The sequence below is a fragment of the Sparus aurata genome, chromosome 11 (genome assembly GCF_900880675.1).
Source record: "Sparus aurata chromosome 11, fSpaAur1.1, whole genome shotgun sequence".
NCBI classification, from domain to species: Eukaryota; Metazoa; Chordata; class Actinopteri; order Spariformes; family Sparidae; genus Sparus; species Sparus aurata.
The window spans coordinates 22,451,497-22,473,713 of NC_044197.1; the positions used below are offsets into that span (position 1 = coordinate 22,451,497).

The 22,217-nt window shown below is 41.3% G+C and overlaps 1 protein-coding gene across 1 annotated transcript in view; it reads left to right on the top strand.

Moving 5' to 3' along the window:
* Positions 1 to 22,217, top strand: part of hmcn1 (hemicentin 1) — a 94,440-nt gene that overhangs the window by 5,340 nt on the left and 66,883 nt on the right. The window contains exons 3-7 of the mRNA XM_030432871.1: positions 17,592 to 17,662; positions 19,052 to 19,210; positions 19,298 to 19,420; positions 20,611 to 20,782; positions 21,819 to 21,925. Of these exons, the coding sequence (XP_030288731.1) occupies positions 17,592 to 17,662; positions 19,052 to 19,210; positions 19,298 to 19,420; positions 20,611 to 20,782; positions 21,819 to 21,925 (632 nt within the window). The remainder of the gene's footprint in view (positions 1 to 17,591; positions 17,663 to 19,051; positions 19,211 to 19,297; positions 19,421 to 20,610; positions 20,783 to 21,818; positions 21,926 to 22,217) is intronic.

A 22,217-nucleotide genomic window follows, 5' to 3' on the forward strand; every position in this document is an offset into this window, starting at 1 on the left:
AGATATTGAGACGGCGAAACTTTTGGTTTATTAGCCACGCACTCCAGTAAAACAGATATAAAATAATGTTCACGCTCTGACTCAGCGCAGCATAGATTTTAAAAGTCAGAAAACAAAGTCAAATTACGTAAGCTTAAATAAGGTCATTATATTTGATGTGTTGGACGCTTTCCAGGGTGAAAAGTCATAATCTATTAAATCGGCACGATATCTAAAGTGTAACTGGATGTCGCAAGTAGTTTTTTTTTTGCCTGACTTGACAGCAGATCCCTCATCAGGGGGTATTGGTGCATTCCCTTGCAAGTTGGAAGTCACAATTTCCAAGTAGGTATTCCAGACCTCGAGTCTAAAAGCATCCCAGTGCATCTGCTGGGTAAAAAACATGGATGCTTGCTGCAAACGGGTGTTCGAATAGAAAATCTCAAAGATTGCTGTTGAGCACAGATCAAGTGAATGAAAGTGAAAATGACAACTACAAAGTTGTGTTTACAGCACGATTCAAAAACGTTTCTGTGTCTGAGGTCTACACAGCATAAGTAGTTTGAAGCTTAAGGCCGCTGACTAAGTGGCCGCATTTGACAGTCTGACAAGCACTTAGTTTGATGCGTACCGACTGTCAGCACTAGTAATTAAGGAGGTTTGTGTTCAAGTTGGCTTGTTTGTCCTTAAGCAGGATCATGGAAAGACTACTCGCCCAAATTTCATGACAATTGGTTGAAGGGTAAAGCACAGGCCAAGGAAGAACCAATGAAATCTGAGCATTGTTTTTCAACTTCGTTAGCATTAACAATAATCCAGAAGATGGTAGTAAAGATCAATAGTGAAAAGACGGTGACTCTTCACCATCACCATCAGCTTTCATGGGTATCCTTAACCCTCTGCGGAAGTTGACACATGTTGTTGCTCAAACTTCATACTGATGGGAGACAGAGTTGGTTGCAATCAGCTCCACCAGATAAATGAGGGAAAAAATGTCATACTTCATAATATCAAATAAGTTTGTGCTTGTAGATTTGCCTACCATAGAAGAGTGGACTACTGGCCTAGGCGGAGGTCGGCGCTCTCCACCTACCCTTCTAGCTGTACTAGTAATTGTTTCATTCCAAATCCAGTGGGGTGGAGAACCGAGCCAAACCAGGGAAACGTAGCTCCGTCCTGATACTTTCTGACAGCACTGGATGTGTTTGAGTAGAGGTACAAGCCAAACAGAGAGAGGCTGAGTTAGACTGTGACATCTGCCAGAATGCTCACCCCAAGAAGTTCAGACTCAGATTTTGGCGCTCCAAAAGCGAAATCAATCACTGACGAGTTTTGCTTCTGTTTGACTGGTATCTAGTGTTCGTTTCAGCGATGTGCTCTGTAGATTGGTTACGCTGAGTTGATGGCTACCCTTTTCCTGCCAGTTAACTTCAACTTTGGACCAAAGCCCTGGATCGCTGAGTGATGGGAGGAGATGACGGGATAGCTTCTGCCTCCTCTGCGTGATCAAAGGCACTCATCTCAGAGCTCCTTTTGTTGGTGTGCAGCGTCCTGTTCCACCGTCCCGTTCTCCCCTTTGTTTCCTTCTTTTCCAGAGCAGCAGTTTTATGTCTGAACCGCCCCGGCTGTGTGAGATTACAAGGAGCCTGCGTTTAGCTGGACAGAGTCAATAATGATGCTATTAGGCAGGAATGCCAAAAGAGAGAGGTGGAGGTTTTTTTGGGGAGAATTAGAGGAGGAGTGTGGCAGAGTACAATGTGTGTCTGTGTGTTTCATGTTCTAATAGACCTGCCCTGGAATATTAAAATGGCCTTTAATTTTTAGGACTGTACATGCACCTTCTGAAGTGCCCCGAGGTGCTCTCAGCTCTTAACAGCTTCAACTGCGTTTAGCTTTGTAATGTGTGCACAGAGGTTATCCCCCTTTCATCTTGGAAGGCAGCACATACCTGAGGACTGCGACAGGAATACTTTACCCGCGTCCACTCTGCTCCCTGTTTGCTAATGTATGTATGACAGCTTGAGTGATCCACAGGCTGTAATGACTAAGAGATGTTGCTGTTGTTTAGAAAAGTCACAGGTGGTTGACCTTTGGATGCACTGCTTGACATCAGTGACCCATTCAAGAAGCATTCTGTCAAACATTTCTACTCTCCTCCATGTTGGGTCTGTTTCCCTCGAGGATTTGTTTTCCAACCTCTGTTGGATTCTGAGCCTCACCCTGAGGTCCTGAGGGGGTTCCTGTGACCTGGTTGTGACCTTCAGGACTCGCTGACATCACCGTCTGGGCTCCCATCAATATCCTCTTGACCTTTTGCGGCTTGTTTTTTTGTCTGTGCTCTGGTACCTTTCAGGCAACTGTCTGAGCATGGAGACATCGGATCGGATTATTGTCATCAAGAAGTAAAGAAACTAGAAAAAACTCACACTTAAGAACCTTGATATACAGTTTGACATTAATTCTTATAGAAATACTCTAATTAATCAATTATCAATTATCAAAATAGTTCACAATTCATTTATTTTAATTAATCATTGCAGCTCTAAATAGAAACCCCACAAGCGGTATTTAGGTCATCATTTTCTGTCATCTAACTGGTAACTTAAGCATCACGTCACCACCAGCTGAGCCCCTTTCTTTTTTTTCTGAATAAACTTAATATGTGCAACTGACGTGTTTGCAGTAAAGACTAAAAATCTTAGTGTCAGAATTGAGAATATATAAAGTTCTGTGCTTAAAAAACGATTTTGAGGTACTTTTCTCGGGTATTTCCATTTTCGCCACTGTATTCAACCACTCCACTACTTTTATTTGATAACTTAAGTTAGTGATTTACTATTCAGTGTTGACAGGCTATTATTTGTGACGTTCAACCAATCAGTCCCGCCCACAAAAAAAAACAATTTTGTGGGCGGGACGTTTAGTGAGACCACGGGTGGCTGCAGGCAGAGAAAGGATGCTGCATTAAAGTCAAAGTATCACATCTTTTTAAAATAATTTGTTTTATTGGCAGTTGGACAAAAAACCTGTTGATACCAATTTTTGGAAGAAATGCTGAATACTCGCCCTGATAATCAGCAATCTGACAATCTGATAACTGGTCCAACCAAACTGTAAAGCAATGTGGTCCAGTTTTGCAAGTTGAGACTGTGATTTTATAACTTAATTTTCTGGATCAAAACAGCCATATTAATGTTATTTAAAATGTGAGACTTTTAAAAAAATAACTCTCTTTTAAAGGAGAATCTGACCATCCCCCTCTGCATGTTTGTAGAACTTGCAGTGTGTTTGCAGCATGTCTACGATGTGTTTTTCCTGTTCTGGGGCAGACATGTTTACCTGACCTATCCCTAACTCTTACCATGTGTCCACAGCATAAGCAGCCAGTCTCTCCATTTATCAAGGAGAGCTGAGCACCCCAAGCAAGTCAGGTGATTTTGATAACTGCTGCCACTGCTATCTGTGTTGTGGCTGGTGTCACAGAGATGTCTTACGAATAACACACTGGCTCATTTTTGTGGGCCCACAACAAAAGTTTGGGTTCCATGCCACTCTTTCAAGTGGAAACCAAGTGGATTGTTTCCAGCTGCTCATTGCCAGCTATACCAACTGCAGAACATATGTACACTATGTTGTATATTAGCATCTGCCAGTCAGCATTTTTAGTGCTTTATTACTCATAATGATAATAACCAGCAACCTCAGCACTTTTACTGTTGCCCCTTCCACGAGGGCTTTCCCCAAATCAGTGATTTTTATAGTCAATTTAGACTCTACAGATCGAAGTCTAGACGTTCTTATTAGGAAACATTTTCCCCAAAGCACCTCTTAGCACAGATTCTCAGTTTCATTGTTTTACATCATTCTTCTGAGGTCTGGAAAACTCATTTGGATCACATTAGATTTACGTCCATAAAAGATCTGGTTCCAAAGTTGAACACTCCCATGGTTTGGTATGGCATGACCTCATTTTCTTTACTGTGTAAGCTGTTTATGTACACTTCAGTTGCAACACATGTTCAGTTTCAGCAGCTTGGTTGGTGTGGTCAGAGTGACATGTGTTCTCAAACTGTTAATATTGAAGTGACGTGCTTCTTCCCAAAAACAGATAGAGGACACTGTTTTTGAGTTTTATAGAGAGAAACTTTTGGCCTCTTTCATCTCTTTCTTTTGGTTTCACTACCTGCAGTTTTGGTTTCACCCTCGCCACTCTCATCAGCTTTGTTTTCAACGTTAACAGGCAGCTGTTTTCCACAGAAATGCTTTGTTAACTCACTGCACGCTAACTTCCTTGCTCTAGATGGCAGACGAACAAAGTTAGCAACTAGCTGACACACTTCATGAAGCATTTAGCTTCTCAAAAGACAGATATTTCCCTCAGCAGTCAGTGGAGTCCAAAACAGAGGCAAAGTAGACTGAACATTGGACCCTTTAGGTGTTCCCCATGGGATCTTATTTTGTAAAACAGTTTTCAATGAGGGGAGACAGAACCTTTGATCACATTTAAATTGTGCCATGAATCACACATGCGCTTGTCTATGAAAAATACCCTTTTTGTGGGCTAGCTAATATGTTAGTCCGGCTCTTTCAGCCTATTTTCACAGTCTTCAACAGTCTGCGACTTCCTTGAATAATAACAATATGATGGCACAATCAAATAAGGATTTATTTAGCCTTTGCATGGCTTTATGAGACAGAACAGCTGAAGAGTTATTAGAAACAGGATGAGAGAGCGGGGGTATGACATGCAGTAAAGGGCCACAGGTTAGAAATGAACCCTGGGCAGCTGCAGCCAGGACACAGCTCTATCCAGTAAGCCACCGTGGCAGCCCGTAAGGAAAAAGGTATTTGTGCATGGCCTAATGTACATATGTTTTCTGAAATGGTGGTCCATCGGAAGGGGTGTGAGCTGGCCTCTCTACTGTATGTCAGTTAGCTGAGGATACAGCTGATGTATCTGCTGGATATGGAAATAGGAAACTGTTTGCTAACACGCTCACTACAAGAACTTTATTAGGTGATAATATGTCGGTGTTGGTGCCAAAAAAAGGCAATTGTTGTTGTGTCCATTAAGTTCTGTCTACAACGCCCGGCCATAACATCCTTGAAAAAGTTTAATGATCTTATTACAGCAGGTTTACAGCCATACGTGGCAGGAAGTTTTCAGTAACAGCAAGTGTAGTATATGTTTCATAAATAGATCCGCTCATGAGTTGATCTAAAGGGGATTTTTAAGAGCAGTTCAACATTTCCAAGAGTTCTGTTCTATCACAAACATATTTTGTTGAATGGCTTGTGTTGCATTGTTGGCAATAAGCCAGATCTCTGCAATGTTTGCTGTAATCCTGATCAAGCAAGAATACATTATACCTGTGTGCAGGGTGTGGTTGCCTGATGCATTTTGCTTCTTCGCTACTGGCTTTTGCAGGTAGGTTCTTTTCCTTTGTTAGGCCTTCTCTTCTTCACATTTCTTCTCTTTCCACATCGATGTCGCCTGATGTGTACTGCTGAAGTTTACTGAAGTTTACAGTTTATGTTCAATTGACCACGTGTCTGCACCAGAGGAGAGGGCGTGAAGGTAGAAGTAGAGATGAAACAACAAGGCAGAGTTTTGATTGACATGGAGGCCTGTGTGGTTTTTATGTGTCTGAAGCAGACAAGTGTTTAGGAAATCTGAATTACAGGCTGCAAGGCTGAAGGTCAGGCTGTCAGTGCCCCCTGCCCGGTCCCTCTGATAGGTATGTGCTGGGGGAAGTCATCTATCATGAAGACCACCTTAGACTAGTCTTTTCCAACATTTTCTTGGCCATAGCACACTTTCTGTGCTCTAAAAACCCTTATCGTGCCACTTAAACATTACAAAATCGTGTTCACTCACTGAGGATCTAGCATCATTCAGTGTGAAACCTGCGCTCGTATTGATGAACCTGTCGTTCCGTGTCAACCTGATGACAAGTACATGCTGAGCTCATTGTCAACTGTCTTTATAACCTCAACGGGCTAAAATAGTCTTCTTTTCCACATAAGTATGCATAACAGTAATTTTTAATTCACATCCTTAACAACACATCGGGTACGTTCTGAAGGCGCTCTTGTGTGCCGTGGAAATCACCGCCTCAGACATCTGTGTGTGGTCGGCAGCGCTGATCTGCTGCATCTGAGGTTTCTCTGTCTGCTTCAGCACACACAATTAGAATTTCCTCAGTAAAACAAAGGAGGCACACTAAACAGAAAGCACCACCCGTCCACTTTTGAGCACTCAGGGATTACACCATCACTCATAAAACACATGCGGTGTGATTTTGCGGTGATTTTTAATCACTTTTTTAATCAATTCTTTGGTGTCAGATCAATGCAATTAAAAGGCCACGTTTAATTGTGAAGTTAATTTTTTTTTTTCTGTGGGTGAATCATAGAATCAGCTTCAGCCAAGTCTTGGGGCTTTGGCTTTTATTTCTACAATGGATACCATATGTAGAGACGTCACAATGTTCTCTGTGTGTTGCTGCCAGTTTTTGCCCTTTCAGTGAGAGGCATTCAGAGCCAGCACTACCTGATGCCTCTCTAAGCCACAGCTTTGTCTGTTTCATCCCCTGCTCAAGCCCTGTCTCTCATCCTTAATATGTCATCAAGGCAGTACAATGAGCATCTGTCTAACACCTTCACCATGATGCATCATGGGTAAGCGAGATGTTGCACAACCCAACCCATTAGGGGATCGGGTCAGTTTTGTAAGCTGTGTTCTAACCGGGCCAAAGTGTCAGTAGGACTTATGACCACCATTGGTTTGTTTTTAAGTTCTGCATTTTTGAGAGGAGATAAGAAGTTGAGAAGATTTATCACAGGTTGACCCAGAAACTCAACTATCAATCAGTACTGATGGAAACCGAAAAATGTTGAAGTCAAGGAGTAGAGAGAAATGAGCATTTAAGAAGTGGGAAAGGTGCTGAGCAGAAAATCGATGACACAGTTCTGACAAAAATGATAATGAATCAGAGCAGACCTCCTCCTGTCGGTCGCATTCCTTCACTTTTTACGCGAAGACAAGTTTATGTTTAAAATAATGGACATTTAAAAAAAAGAAACATAGCATTATATAGAAATGTGCCGATATTTTATGATGTGATTTTCGTGGGAGATTTAGATTTTCTTTCTTTAATCTTAATTAAATGCATACACACGCGTATACACTGGCTATTAAATAACTATTAAAAGTAACACGTTGTCAGCTGAATATAATGCCTATAAGCATTTAGGTGTAACTGGTATGTGCAGGACTTTTATTGTGAAGGCCAAACACAGAAGGAGTTTGTCTGTCTGTGCTGCGCATTGAACTATGAGCAGAATAAAACGTTTCCTGCGCCGGTTCAGACAACTGATCCTTAACCTCAACATAAATGCATCATTCATCAGTGTCGGCTACAATGTTTTAATCTAACTAAAGAAAACAGATGCTTGTAGCTGCTTTAAATAGCGCTCAAAAACTCAACTCACTAATTCTAAAAAATAAAATAAAATCCTAAAATAGTATAAAAAGGTTAACTAACGTGCTCCAGATGGATTTATGTATTGTTTGCCCTGTACAGACTGTTTGCAGATCACAGAGTTCAAGGGCACAACTGAGAACATGTAAAGTCAAAGGTCAAATTGCCAGACAGGGTCACAGAAATCCATAACTCATCACTCCTTGTGGAGCTTTTCTTTGAATCCTGTTCAGGCGAACAAACCTCTTGCCTCTACCCGAATATTTTATTTACTTGGGCCTCTGCGGCGAGGACAGAGCCTCAGAACATGGGACGACTGCCCAACCACCTGAGCTACTGGGGCTCTTCAACCCAGAATGACTCACGTGCCTCAAAGGGCTTCACAATCTGTACAGCATGACATGCACTGTGCTTACAGACAGTTGTTTTGAATACATGCCACGTTTTCTAACGAAGCACAAATTCTATGCATGGAAAATGAATGCACATGCACGAATATTTCTTAACATCTCCTCGCATGCAGACAGTACGTAGTATAAAAGAGCACAATAGCACAAAGCCACACCAAATGGTCCACTGTCTTGTTTTGGAGTAATAAATTATTCACTTAGTTTTGTCGCCTTCTTCCTTTCGCATTCGTCTGCGTTCTTCCCGTGCGGCTGGTGTTCAGACACACAGTCTAGGCGGTCGCCCAACCACACACACAGATTACATTCAACTCTCTCTTTTATGTTTTTCTTTGTAGAAAATCCTCAAGTCTACACGTCACATTCGGTCATATAGTCATATAGAATTTGTGGTGAGAATTAGACTAAAAGCTTTGACTGCCAACATGTGATAATGCTTATGTGGATCCCCCGGAAAAGACGTCTTCGCTGGGTCCACCAAGCCTCTTACCCAGACCAGATGTAAACTGAGCATCAAAAAAGAAATCTGTAACAAGTTGAAATCATCTTTCAATTGCTTAACTGTTCTGGCTGTTATTAATTTATGACTCTTAGATAATCTTTTCTGACAACCATGTTCGATAAAAGCGCACAGATGGCCTGTGTTGACAGATATTTAGCTTTTTTTTTTTTTTTTAATCTCCAGCACGCATTATTTCCTCGGATCATTTTAGTGAATTACTGCTGTCAAGAACATTAAAAGGATGACAGAGTTTAATACTAATCTGCAGTCTGAAACTGTTAAGTAGAATGTAAATTTTGGAGTAGTATGATATAAGTTTGAACTTTGTTCAGGTGGAGCACACCTCATCAAGAAGGCACAAATCAGGCCATTATATAGTATTTGGCATATAAAATGAACATCATCATAAGATGAAATGTGGAACATGCAAAGACTCAATTGTTAAAGCAGTTCAAGATTCAGAAGCAGAAGGAAACATGGTTGAATGACAGGGATAGCTAAAGATGAAACAAGGTAAAGCAAGAGGATGAAGTAGACAAAATGGAAGACTATATACACCTTCCGCATATACAAACACAATGGATTATTGAATCCGTAACGGCAATGAATACATGGTTTGTGGTTTGATACCATAACGTTTATTGATATTATTGCACATACTTGACTTGCACAGTATAATGACACTGTATTAATGTAGATAATGATGGATATACATCTACATTTATACTCTCATGTTATATAAAAGATAAAAAAAAATATTTAAAAAAAACATATAAAACAAGTTCCCCACGGGATTAATAAAGTATTCTGATTCTGATTCTGATACACACTGTTCAGTTGATTGAAATAAGAAACAATGATTTGCACATTATTGTGGTGCTGTTTCTTCAGTCCTCGAAACTGGATTTTGACGGATAGAAGCACGGTCCATTGGTCAAGTGCTCAGCTTGAGCCGGGATATCGAGGTGGAAACAGGTCTCTGTAAAAGTGTAGGCACAAGATACTTAGACAGACTCTCATCGTCTTTGGGGCGGTCCGGCTGATCAGGTTGGATTATCGACGGATCCAATTGTTTCAAAGTCTGCTGCTCTTCATTGAAAATGTGTGCTTTTCTTCTCCAGTGCTGATATTTCTGCTACAGGCAATATGTAATTCAGCAATAAGCAACTGTCAAATGTAGAGAAATTTGCAGAAGCCACCGTAAGCAATGTACTGACAGGGGCGTCAGACAAACCTTTCTGACTTACAACTGAAGCCCTTATTATGTCCTCTCCAAAGCTACCAGACTACCAGAGAATTATTTTGTGACTCTAACGAACCCTTTAAAACACAGTAACATGAACAGACTAACTGATTGAGGCAGCGGTAAACCAGCAACTTCAATGTTTTGTCTACCGCTGTTTTTGTTAAAAGAGTCTGGTGGCTTTGGAGAGAGCATTGAGGAATATCAATTTACCAAAGGAAAGGGCTGTTTATCAGAAAGGTAAGGCGGTCAAAATATTCCAAATATAGTGAACACACCGAAAGTGATTCAGATTTATTTTAATTGGCTTACACACGTTTTGCTGTTGAATCCGTCGACAGAAGAACATTGCTCAGCTTCTTACACCAGTGTTGGCCACTGCTCAAAACTGGGTGTATGCTGATCGCCATCGACTACTGCAGGTGATAAACGGACTTTATAAGCACCTCATACAACTGAGTAGCATGTACACACTACAACATATACAGTACAGATGTAGGCAGGAGATATCCGTTTGCTGTGAGGTCGCCATTTTTCTTTGGTCGCATGAACCACACATACGCACAGCACACACTTGATTAAGACTTGCATCCTCCTCTGTTTTTCGTCTCCGGCACGAGTTGTCATGTCAGATGGATGACTGGCGGAGGGTTCAGATCTGCCGTCAGTCTCTGTCATGTGCTCCTCATCAAGCCATGCATCTGTGAGGGATTACACGCATGTGTGTGTCGTGTGCATCAATCGTGTCTCACTATGTGTTTGTGTGAGTGGCTTTGTGTGATAATTTGAACTCATGAGCGCCATTAATAGAGATCTGTGGTTTTGTGGCGCATCGTCGTGAGACGCATCCAGTTTCGGCGAAGTGAGAGAATGCGTCGACGCAGTGCTGCAACGAGCAGAGCTTTTTGCTGCCTGGTGGTCCTGCTCTCTCTCGCTGTTGGTTGTGTGGAGAAGTTTCCATCACAAGTTCAGTTTGTGGTGGTTTGAAATTGAGCTTGTTGTCAGCTCTGTAGCTCGGGGCGAAACCTCAACCATTAGATGGCAGCTGGTGAAGTCAAACAGGGTAAAAGATGCAAGAGCCAGAGTAAGGAAGAAAAGAAGAGAGGCACTGTAATAAGGGGCAGAAAGAAAAATGGCATGAAGAAATGGAGTAAAGAAATGAAGAGAGAAAAGCAGAGGCAAGATTGAGCATGGATTTTGCAGCCTGGTGACTGAAAGACTTCCAGTCCAATCTGGAGGAAATAGTAGAAGCAGACATTCTAATACAATCAGCTCACATCAACCCAAAATATGATGTTTTTAAGATTGAAAAAATAACTCTAAATGGAGTTTATTATCCCATGAGATTCCTCTTCAATATACTATTCCATTTTAAATAGGCAACACATATGATTTTTGGTATAAAGCAGGAATTCATCTTTCACAAGGCTGCAATTTCCTGTTTGGGAAAATCTTCCAGGGTGATTTCACCACCGGTGTCTGAGCAAAGCTGGCCAATTTGAGCAAATTTAATTAGGGAATTAGATCTCTGCCAGAAAGGAAAGCAAGAAAGGAAGTCACATTAAAAAATAAAAATAAAGGGAGAAAAAGTTCAAAATAAATTAGTAGTTTAAGAGCACTGGAAGAAGAGGAGAGTGAGCAATTAAGAAAGAAAGAAAGAAAGAAAGAAAGAAAGAAAGAAAGTTGGTGGTTCCCAAAGGACACACATCATATGTGTGCGCTTTATTAAGAGTGATGGCTGCTCACAGTGAGGTAATAACAGAGCACTGTATTGTTGACCTTTGATCTGCAGTGTATTTGTTTGTGTTTGTATGTGCACTTATACGTCAAGAGCATAAGTGGACCTGCGTGCCTTACCTCACATATCCTGAACGTCTGCACACAATTTTGCTCTTTTGTGTGCAGTATGTATAGTGCGGGACACTTTCTTCACCGAGGCACACTAATTGCACCGTGTGCTGTTTCACATGTGTTTTCTCAGTGGGGCTGATTAAGTGAATTATGCCCCATAGCTGACGGTCAGGATGACAGCCACTCTCGTTCTGGCAAGGTTTACCCTGAGTCAGCAGAATGACAGAAAGCAGTGTGTGTGTGTTTACAGCCTCTGCTGCTGTTAAGTGTTGTAACAGCTACATGTTGTATAACCTGTTGGATTTTGTTCGACAGGGAAACTTCTTTGACAGGACCATAGTTTGAGCGAAGTACTTGCACTTGTAACATACCGTCACTCGTTGAAATCAGTTTGCAGTTTTGCCAAAAAAAATCTTGAACGGTGTATTCACCAGTGCCAGTAAAATAGGAAAAAGTTAAAGGAACAGTTCACCAAAAACGAAAATTCCGTCATTATCTACTCAGCCTGATGCTGATGAAAAGTGAGGTAAGGCTTTGTACTCTGCAGAATGGGGATTGTTTTAGAATGTAAAAAAACTACCAAAAAGGAACATTAAATGGCTCCATACAGCTATTTATGGCATAATCAAAGGGTCATGAGCCCCTGAGATCTTAAGTTGGTTTGAAAAGGTGTTATTTACAGCTTTGACGCATGGCTAAGCTTATGCTCCCAATTTTAACGCTTTCAGCCTATCAGCTACAGCAAAGATTTTGGCTTTAAACAGGGTGCAAATAACACCTTTTAAAATCAATTTGGGATCTCAGGGCGTCTGAAGTCTTGGATCGCCATTTTGTGTGTTTTCCGGTTGTTCCTTTATGATTGAAGTCTCCATCTACTTCAGTTGCTTAGGAGAATACTGTGAAGCTCCAGGAATGTTTTGTGGACTATGAAACTTCACCAGACATCAGTAGATAATGACTGAATTTTTCATTTTTGGGGAAACATATCCTTTAACAGTTGAAGCCATTTTTTCCTGTGTAACTACTGGTAACGACAAACAGGAGGTTCAGTTTAGGGGTTCCTGTTGGTCTATATTGCCACAGCATTGGTTTCCTGGAGCTTATGATTAGACCTTTATAAACAGAGTGATTATGAGTTGGGAAGAGGACGGTCTTTGCCTTCAGGACTCATAAAGTGGAAACAAAGGTTGTAGAAGGTAAATGGGTTTGCTGCCGCTGCTACATAAACTGCCATCAACAAACACAGAGCACATTAAGAGCAAAACTTTCCCAAACTGCCACATCATATCATGGGCACAGCTTTGAAAAAATGTCAGAGGTTCACAGAACAATGTCTCTTTCAATTGTCTGTTATGCACCGAAGCAGCTTGAGAAGCTCTCTTGTCTTATTTATTGCTGCCAAAATTCAGAATTTATTTGGTTGGAAGACGTTACCGGCCGTGACCTTTCAGTGCATTGGCCTTGGAATTCCTTGCTGCTGATGTTGTAAGGAAAGAGAAACTCACTCCACAGTGAATGCATGAGAGATTCCCAGCAAATTACTTTAAGCCCTAATGTCAGTGGAGGTGAAACTAAGTTTGCTGCTGGACAGTTGCCCAGTTTGTTCCATCCCATTAGAGTTTTCTGTGAGTGTTTAAGCTCGCACGTGATTTACAGATGTATGCCTTTACTGCCGGCATCACGGGTGAATGCTGCGGGGAATATGGAGGTGGTGGCTGCAGCTATTTTTTTTTGCATGTTTATTTCAAGTCCACCTGTGTCAACAACTATCAGCTCATCTCATCATTTTGAGGTTTGTTTGATTTGGTCATTTTCTCTCCTTTGTTCTTCCTTCTTTGTCAGACTTTAGAGCATTCTTTCACTCTGATTTCATCCACTTGGCCATGTTCATGCCATTTATGTGTTTCTTTTCATCACAAAAAAAGCATTACAGCTATTTCCTGTGTTGCGGCCAGAACACCGTGCGAACATTTCTCCTACATGTGTAGCAGAGTCTCCTTTAGTGCCGGTCCACGTGTCCTGGGAGATTTCAATGTGGCAGATGAATGGGGAAGTCAAATATCGTCCGTGTTTGAAAAAACAATTCGCTTAGACAGCTAATGCTGTGCATCGCCAACCCAGAGCATCGGTATTTGACGACCTGGGAATGAGGCTCAACAATTGTTTCCCTCCAGTCTCTTCCCCTCTCCTCGCTGAGCATTCATTAATTGAAGTACATTTCCCCTCCAGTCAGCAGACTCTAAGCTCCAAGCTCTCCTCCCACTGCCAAATGGCTCTGGATCAGAGCAGAGTTGAGTATTACTGCGGGTGTTTATTCCTCCAGAAACCCTGACTCTGCCCTCCTCCAGAGCTTGCCAGCTCTCAAGGCTTAGCGGTGGCTCTGTCCCGCTGCTCCGTTAGATCCTAACCACGCAACCCTCTGCAAAGCCCCATGACACGGACAACTTTTCCGCTCAAGTTGAATATTTTCTACTTGTGTATTTGCTTTGCACTGGCTTTGTATATACGTCACATTAAAAACTTGCTTTATGTTTGGTGTAAACACAGGGAAATGCCTGGGGCATTATGATTATTAAATTCCAAGTGAAGTTTATTGTTCCAGTTCACTGGGGACAATAAAGTTTATTGTTAAGCTGTCAAATATCCTGCATCGTGCAGCAAAAGTGTTTGATAACCACATATGAGGGGTTTCACTGCAAAAAATGTGTGTATCTTGGCCGGTATATCAGATGTTTTACTCCCTTGTATAAATATATAAAACTGCACATCTGTCAGGCTCTACCATAAAGGTTCCTTAGCACAAGGGAACACTGGTTTGAGTCTCCAGACCTGCAGGGGGAACATTTTTTTGAAAATGAAGCAGTAATGATTTCCCTACTCTTAACCACAATGCCTGAGGTGCTCTTGGGGAAGACACTTAACCCCCAACAGTTCTGGTGGACTGCAAGAGCTTGGAAGCTCCCAGGCACGAATATTTGTAACTTTGGAACTGGCACTAAGGCAAGTACTCATACTCTGGTTTCTACATGTGGATAAATGCACATTTAGAGAGAAAATAACAATGAGCAGCAGTGTTCTCTTTATCTTGAGATGTCAAAGTCAAAGATCAATACAGAGCTTGACGAGCTTCATGTCATCTCATACTGTTTGGAGGTCATGACTATTAGCTTTGGTTTTCCACAGTGCTGGTGCAAAGAGGGTGACTGTGGTTAGGGGCACCATAGCCAAAATGGTCTAAAGAATACTACAACAGCCATGGGAACTTTTCCCACAAGGAAAGAGATGTCAGTTTTTCCATCTCTGAAAACTTTGGCTGGAGATCCATGTTCCGTTCATAGCAGCCAGACACATTTCCATGTTAGTTTTAAAAAGTGTCTCTGATCGCTGCGAATGTTCCTGCCCTCCACCTTGAGAATTTACAAGGATGCCAAAATCTGGGTAATTTGGAAAAAAGGCTTTTGACTTCTTTGTGTATGTTATTGTAGAAAATGAAAGTGCTTGTGGAGTGTTTCTCCAGAAGAAATGTAAAGTGATGCTGGTTGAAATTAATAGAAAGCAAGTGCTTCTGATGCCTCCTTGAACAAAGTAATGTCAAATTCAAAGACCTTAAATGTTTTTACTTTAAAAAACCAAACAGCTGAGACAGAAGAATAGAAAGTTCTCAATGGTAAGTGTGTTTAATGAGGCTCAGCACTCAGACTGTAAAACGCTTCAAACTGTGTCCTGTTTCAAAAGTCGGGGATCCTTCGAAATTACCTCTCTTCAACAAGGGAAACCTTGTTTTCCAATCTGCTTGCATGTGCAGAGCTGTAGTGTGTGTGTGTGTGTGTGTGTGTGTGTGTGTGTGTGTGTGTGTGTGTGTACCTGAGTGTGTGTGCAGCCCCTCATCAGGCTCATTCCTCAGCACAGCTGCAGTGGCTGAAGTCACACAGTTTGACTCAAGAAGGGGCTTAGCAGCTCATTAACGGATAGAACAAAGTAAGCCGAGAAACAGCGGTGACTACCCACACTGGTAGAGGTACAGAGCACATGCCGTGTTGTCACAAAGTGGCGTCGGTCCTTACTTTAATGGTACTATGAAAGATGGCCTCACTTGGGCTACAGTGACACAAGAGCATTGCATCTGTCTTTCATCTGCAGCCACAGAGAGGCCAATAACCCAAGAAGAGGGTTACACCTTCACTTTCTGCCCAGATACACAAGATGGATGTCACAATGATGACATTTCCACATTGATATTTGCTGGTGACAATCAAAATCTGTAGAGCGCTCTGATCTTTAATGTCATATATGTGAAGTAATGGTAACTCCGTGTCAGAGCTCCATATCAATAACAAGTATTTTAATCAAAGGGGCTTTTTGTAACAAAAACAGATATTTGAGTCTCCCAAATCATTAATAACTGACACTTTGGGATGGCGGCCGACCCATCCTACAAACCCAAAGCGTCAGTTTTCAATAAATTGGGAAACCCAGTGTGTCATTATTTGAGCAGTTGGAAATGAGAATAAAAAATCAACTTCTTACAAAAAGGACCTTTAATGAACGTGGGTGCTGATGCATGAAAATTAAATTAATTAATTTATTTTATCATTTATATTTATAACTTTTTCATTTTATTGTGAAATGTCACAGGCATCAAGCATAACACACAACTAGATACATAGGTTAATTGACAGAAAATAGACCTGCGACTACTTTGTTAATCAGTGAGTCTTTTTGGTAATCTTTATGAAATAATAAAAAGGTTCCCTGTTTCAGGTTTCTTATATGTGAGAATTGGATGCTGTTCCATGTCTCAATGTAGAAAACTGAGTATTAAGATTGGACTCATTGGTTGGACACATCAAAGCATTGGAAGATGTCGAATTGGACTTGGTATTTTGGCTGATTAAACGATAGGGAAAATGATCCTTCCCTTGAAGCCAAATGTGTATTTTGTTATTTTTTCTCGCTATATAAATATACTTGGCCTGATGGATCTGAGTGGATAGGTAATACAAACAAATGGCAGATGGCACTCAGTAGGGCACACACCTCCACAGAGGCCTAACAGTACCCTGTAATTCAACCAAGCCTAGGCCAATATCACGTAAAACATCTTTACATTTTCTAGATCTAGATTTTTTGTTGGATCTGCTTCAAATCAACTAAATATTCTGATTTTCAAGATCCGTGCGAACACCTTGAGAAATTATCAAAAATGTTGAAAAACCACCCTCTCACATCTCACAATGTTAAAGAAAATGAGAAAACATTCTGGGATCTGTCCCTTTATCCGGCTCTACACCAACAGTTAATGGACGCTATTCTGGGCTGAGACCCATCCTCCATCCAAGTTTAACGGAAACTGGTTCAGTAGTTTTTGTGTAATCCTGCTGACAAGCCAACAAACCAACAAAACAGCGGGCTCTTTTGTTTCGTAGTTGCAGACATACTATATAACTCTATCCAGTTGAAGGTCTGTCATACGTCATATTTACTGTGTATTCTATTCTATTCTATTCTATTAAGTTGTTTACAAAGATCATCGTCTCGCTCAACAAATGAGAGCCTGTGTAGTCCCAGCGGAACAACAGTGCCCATCATGCTCGATTGCTTTCAGTAAACTTGGCGACAAATTCATCCGATCATTCATAAACTGACATCACATCATTTTTCTATCCATCGACAGTATGGGCGTCATCATTTTCCCCGTTTCTGCTCCAGATATACAAGAAGAACTGTATATCTGGTCTCAAAAGTCTTCCAGAGCTCTCCTTTCTTATCTGTACAGACCTTCAGATCTCTGTCATCATTATGTCCGATATGCCTTGAGAAACATTTTAAAAGTGTGATCTTCCTTGTCATTTCTTTGATGTGTTTATCATTTGTCAGTCTTTTGAATTGCCATCACATATCCTTCTTTCCTTCTACCCATTAATATATCACCCTTCCTGAAGTTTTTCCTCACTGCAGTCCATATTGTGACATTTTACTCTGGATGTCCATACACATCTGCCAAAACCAACATTTGGCCAAAGAGAAGAGTTTAGGAAACAAAAATGCTTTCAGTTATTTATCTGACGCTCCAGTCTGTGGCCCTATTAATCACAGAGCCTCTTTCTGTTGTTGTTTTCTTGCAGAGATTGGACCTGTAACAATCACAACGGACCCCAAGAAATTCCAGTATGAGCTGAGAGAGCTGTACGTTCAGGTGAGTTCAAACGGAAAGATCACATTCATCAATCCAAGGAATCAGCAGCAGTAGCACAAGGTCATCTGGCCTTGATAAGAGCAGCAGACTGACGTCTGGGCTGGAACGTTCGTAAGCTGTTAAAAACCACGACCGATCAATCAGTCCACATTGGACGATGAAAGAAGTTTGTGACTTTAAATTACTTATACCATTATAGTGATTTTTTTCATTCATATAATGTAGCGAGGGGCTCTAAAGCTCCAAGGCACTGGTCTTATGTTGACCTTGCTTTTTTGAAAAAAAAAACAACAAAAAAAACGTCTTCAGTTTATTTGCCTTCCTGCGCCATTACAAACAAAAACATACAATGGCTAGAAAGCTAAACAGACTTCTGCCAAGTTCGAGTATTTGTGTAATCACTTGGAGAGAGAAATGAAGTCGTGCATAAATCCTGTTTTGTAATACTTGAGAAAAACAGGAAACTTGCAAAACTTGCACTCTTCATGTCAAAGAATGACAGAGAGACGGACAGAGAGACAAGTCGTACTCAGAGGTCTGTCCTTTGAAGAAAGAGATTTGGCCACCGTCAGTGCATCCTTGGCGTGGGCTGCTGCTAATCTGGAGTGCGAGCGTGTTGTGTGTAGCATGGAAGAGATCCAGTTTCCTCTGACTTGCTGCTTCATTCCTGAGTCTGTTTTTCCTCCCCTCACCTCTTCACCTGCACAACCCTTGAAGAGTTTTTGGCTGGAGTGGATGGAAAGATACTCTTTGGAATTGACATTTTCTTGAAATTGAAATTCTTCTGACGTTAGGGCTATTGTGTGTACGGGTGAAGATGTTAGGCAACAAAAGTGCACGATTGGGCAGAATGTTGGGGGTAATCAAGGGCGGGGTGCGTGGGTTTTTTTTTTTGTCAAAGGGGAGATGTTGGGGTTCAGAACAGACAGAAGATTCCTGTCTCTTCACCTTTCACCCCCCTTGGCCTGAAATCATGGGTCACTCCAATCCAGATGTTACTAATCTTGGGGGGTGATGCACCATGGCTAACTACTGAACCCCTCAGCCACACAGACATATGTCTGCCGGGCTGCTCCAGAGAACATTTGTCTTTGACCCTACCAACAAGACACAAACAGAGATAGTGGACAGTCAGTTGCTGACAAAGACAGATCAAACTGATTGATTTTGAAAGTGGTGTAGAAATACAGCAAACAATGCACATCATTTCTTCTCTGTTTGAATGTAATTTGAATCTTAGTCCTCTACATGTTGAACATTTTCTATTTGTTGCATTGTCTATTTTCTATTTTTGACTGACAACTCAAATAAATGTGGCAGTGGCTCACAAACTCAGACATACATAGTTACATTCATACCTTTTGCTGACGATACCCCTCTGTTCCTCAGGGTGGAGGGGACTGTCCCGAGATGAGCGTCGGTGCCATCAAGATTGCCTTGGAGATTTCCTTGCCAGGATCCTTTATTTACGTCTTTACAGATGCCCGTTCCAAAGATTACAAGCTGACCCACGAAGTCCTGCAGCTCATCCAGCAGAAACAGTCACAGGTTTGGATATTGTCGTAGCAAATCATACAGTGTATTTGGTTTATATGTAAAGAGATCAGATCTTTATCTGTGCGTATGCGTGTGTAGGTGGTGTTTGTGCTGACAGGGGACTGTGATGATAGGACTCACATTGGCTACAAGGCTTACGAAGAGATCGCCTCCACCAGCTCCGGGCAGGTCTTCCATCTAGACAAGAAACAGGTCAACGAGGTATGTGCATTTCTGAACTCTCTCTTTGCTTCTTTGCGAGTACGAATGTTCAAGTTTCAGAGTCAGAATAAATACTTTATTGTTTCAAAAGATGTTCTTTGGTCACAGTACTGAAATCATTTCAGCTTTGCCTCGATTGTACCTCTAAGCTGTGTAAATTAAATGTCTGTAGAAGGTTTTACAGCGTCTCTCGTGTCTTTTGCTGTGCCCACATTCAAGTCTGGACTCCAGATCAAATGTGCAGGAAACATTTAATTGATTGATGCATACCTCAGCTCTTTTGAACCTTTCCAAGAAGCGTAAATCATCAGTCTTGGACTGGGCAGTGAGTCAAAGTCTGAAGTTTGAATAGTATTGCTGTTTTATTACTGTAAGATAAGAGTCCGCGCTGAGGGAGAACGAGATTCTGGATTTTTAACGCTCTTTGTTCTTTTGTCTGCTCATCAGTAAGAATTGATTTGATATTGATATTTATGTAATCACCTTCTCAATCTCTCTTGCTTTGTCTTTCTGTTAAATTTGCTCATGAGCTAATTTTCACTAAAAATGTTTGCACGATTACGTCCGGCATCCCTTTTTATAGTCTGTGCCACTAGGGCAGATTTCAAAGGAAGTAGCAAAGTGAATTAGAATCACAAGTATCAAATATCCTGAACAGGGTTTGTTTTGTTTTTGCAGTGCTTATACTACAGAAACATATTCAAATTGACAGTGAATCTAGAAGCTGTACTGTTCAGTAAATTTTCATTACAATTCAGTCGACTCATTTATTTTTCTCCGTGCACCCAGATTTTTCCTGCGGCTTTTTGAAAAGAATGCACTTTATATTATTACTCTCATGTCTCAAATGCCTGCTCCTTTACAAAGTCTGGGTTAAATAGTGTCTGGGTCTCACACAGTAGCCGTGAGTTCTCCGTAGGGACACGGGGGAACAGGGGGGCAGCACATGAGGGAGCATGACTTCCTGATGAAAGCTTTGCACATGTTGAGGGGATGACCTTGTATGCAGCTAAGTGGGTTAGTGTGTGTGTGTGTGTGTGTGTGTGTGTGTGTGTGTGTGTGTGTGTGTGTGTGTGTGTGTGTGTGTTGTGTGTGTGTGTGTGTGTGTTACCTAATCTAGCTTGAATACCATCGTTTTCCATTTTCCACAACATAAATGCATTTTTCACATTTTCTCCCCTTTCCTGTAGGTTCTGAAATGGGTGGAGGAGGCGGTGCAGTCATCCAAGGTCCACCTGCTGTCCACGGATCACTTCAGCGGGGTCAGCAACACCTGGCAGATGCCCTTTGACCCCAGCCTCAAGGAAGTCACCGTGGCCCTCAGTGGCCCAGCACCCAACATTGAGATAATAAACCCACAGGGTAAGAGAAGTGTTACCGTACATTTAAAGGATTATCTTTAGGATTTCAGAATGTTTATTCATTCTTTAAATGTGGCATACTTGTGGGTGGTGGTGGAAGTAGAAACAAAAATAGAATTAGTTTACAGACATAACTTGAAAGTACTAGAAAATTGTAAACTGAAATTGCACTGTAAATTTAACACACAGACAAAAAAACAAAAAACAATTCTGGTTGTTCCTGGGTCAGTTATGTTGCTTGGACAGATAATGGTATGAACAATGACAATGAGCATTCAGACACTAACAGTGCAGGTGCAATGGATTTTAAAAAACAGGCAATCCTTTAAGTAGCTTCACACTAAGTAAAATCTTCAGGTTATGGTCGCACACTCTCTAAATCAACGAAATTTGAATTTTTGGGGAAATTAAGCTCTGTGCCAACACAATCGCAAGACTCAATTTTTGTGTTGTACGTTGGATATGTTGCATCTTAACATTTCATTCTTTAAGTTGCGACAGCGCTGTGGTTAAGATCTTGGTTTAGGCACAAAAACTCATTGGTTAGGGTGATGAAAAGATTGTGGTTTGGGTTTAAATATCAGGTTTTGTTGCCAGAAGAATGGCTGCAAGATGTCACAATGTCTTGCTTAAAAAAACTGCCGTCTTGTGAACCATCTAGAGAAAGTCATCTTGTATAGGTGTAATCTGAAATATGTCACTTCACCAGTGTTGTAGAAATGCTGATATGACACATAGGTAGCACAGACATGTAATTTGTCTGTGATTTGCCAACATTTTATTGTGGCAACTGGGCTGTAACTGGGGAATCTAGCTGTGGAAGACTACAGCACACAGATCAGGTACAGTTAAAGTAATTACACCAAAAACAATCAAATTTTTTTTTTTCTCTATGATCGTTCTGGATTGGACAATAATCTGCATATAATTTAACAGCTAACATCAATATAACCAAGATGTGTTTAGCACTTTTATTTGCACCAGTAAAGCTGCAGAAAAGATGAATAATTGTGTCTGTGCTCGTGGTTGGCCTTTAGGGAAGCTGGTGGGGAAGAGTGATGGCCTGACGGAGCTCCTGCACATTCCCAACTCTGCTAAAGTTGTCAACATCAAGGACCCACAGCCTGGGATGTGGTCTATCAAGGTAAACAATTCATACTTCTACCCGAGAATGTGTGTAAATTACTTCTCCCAACAAATTCCCAGAGCTGAGCGTTCGTTCATAAAGACTTACTGCAAATGGTTCAGTGGTGTAACCTTGGAATGAGGTTACAACTCACACACCGGTCGGGAGCTATGCCCTCGAGGAAGGTTCTTAAGTTGAATTACTGCAGTAATATATCAGCGTGTTGAGATACGGTGATATGTAATCAATTTAGCATGCGTGACGTCTGGTGAAAGCATCTCCGAGCAAACAAAAACATGATCACAAAGAC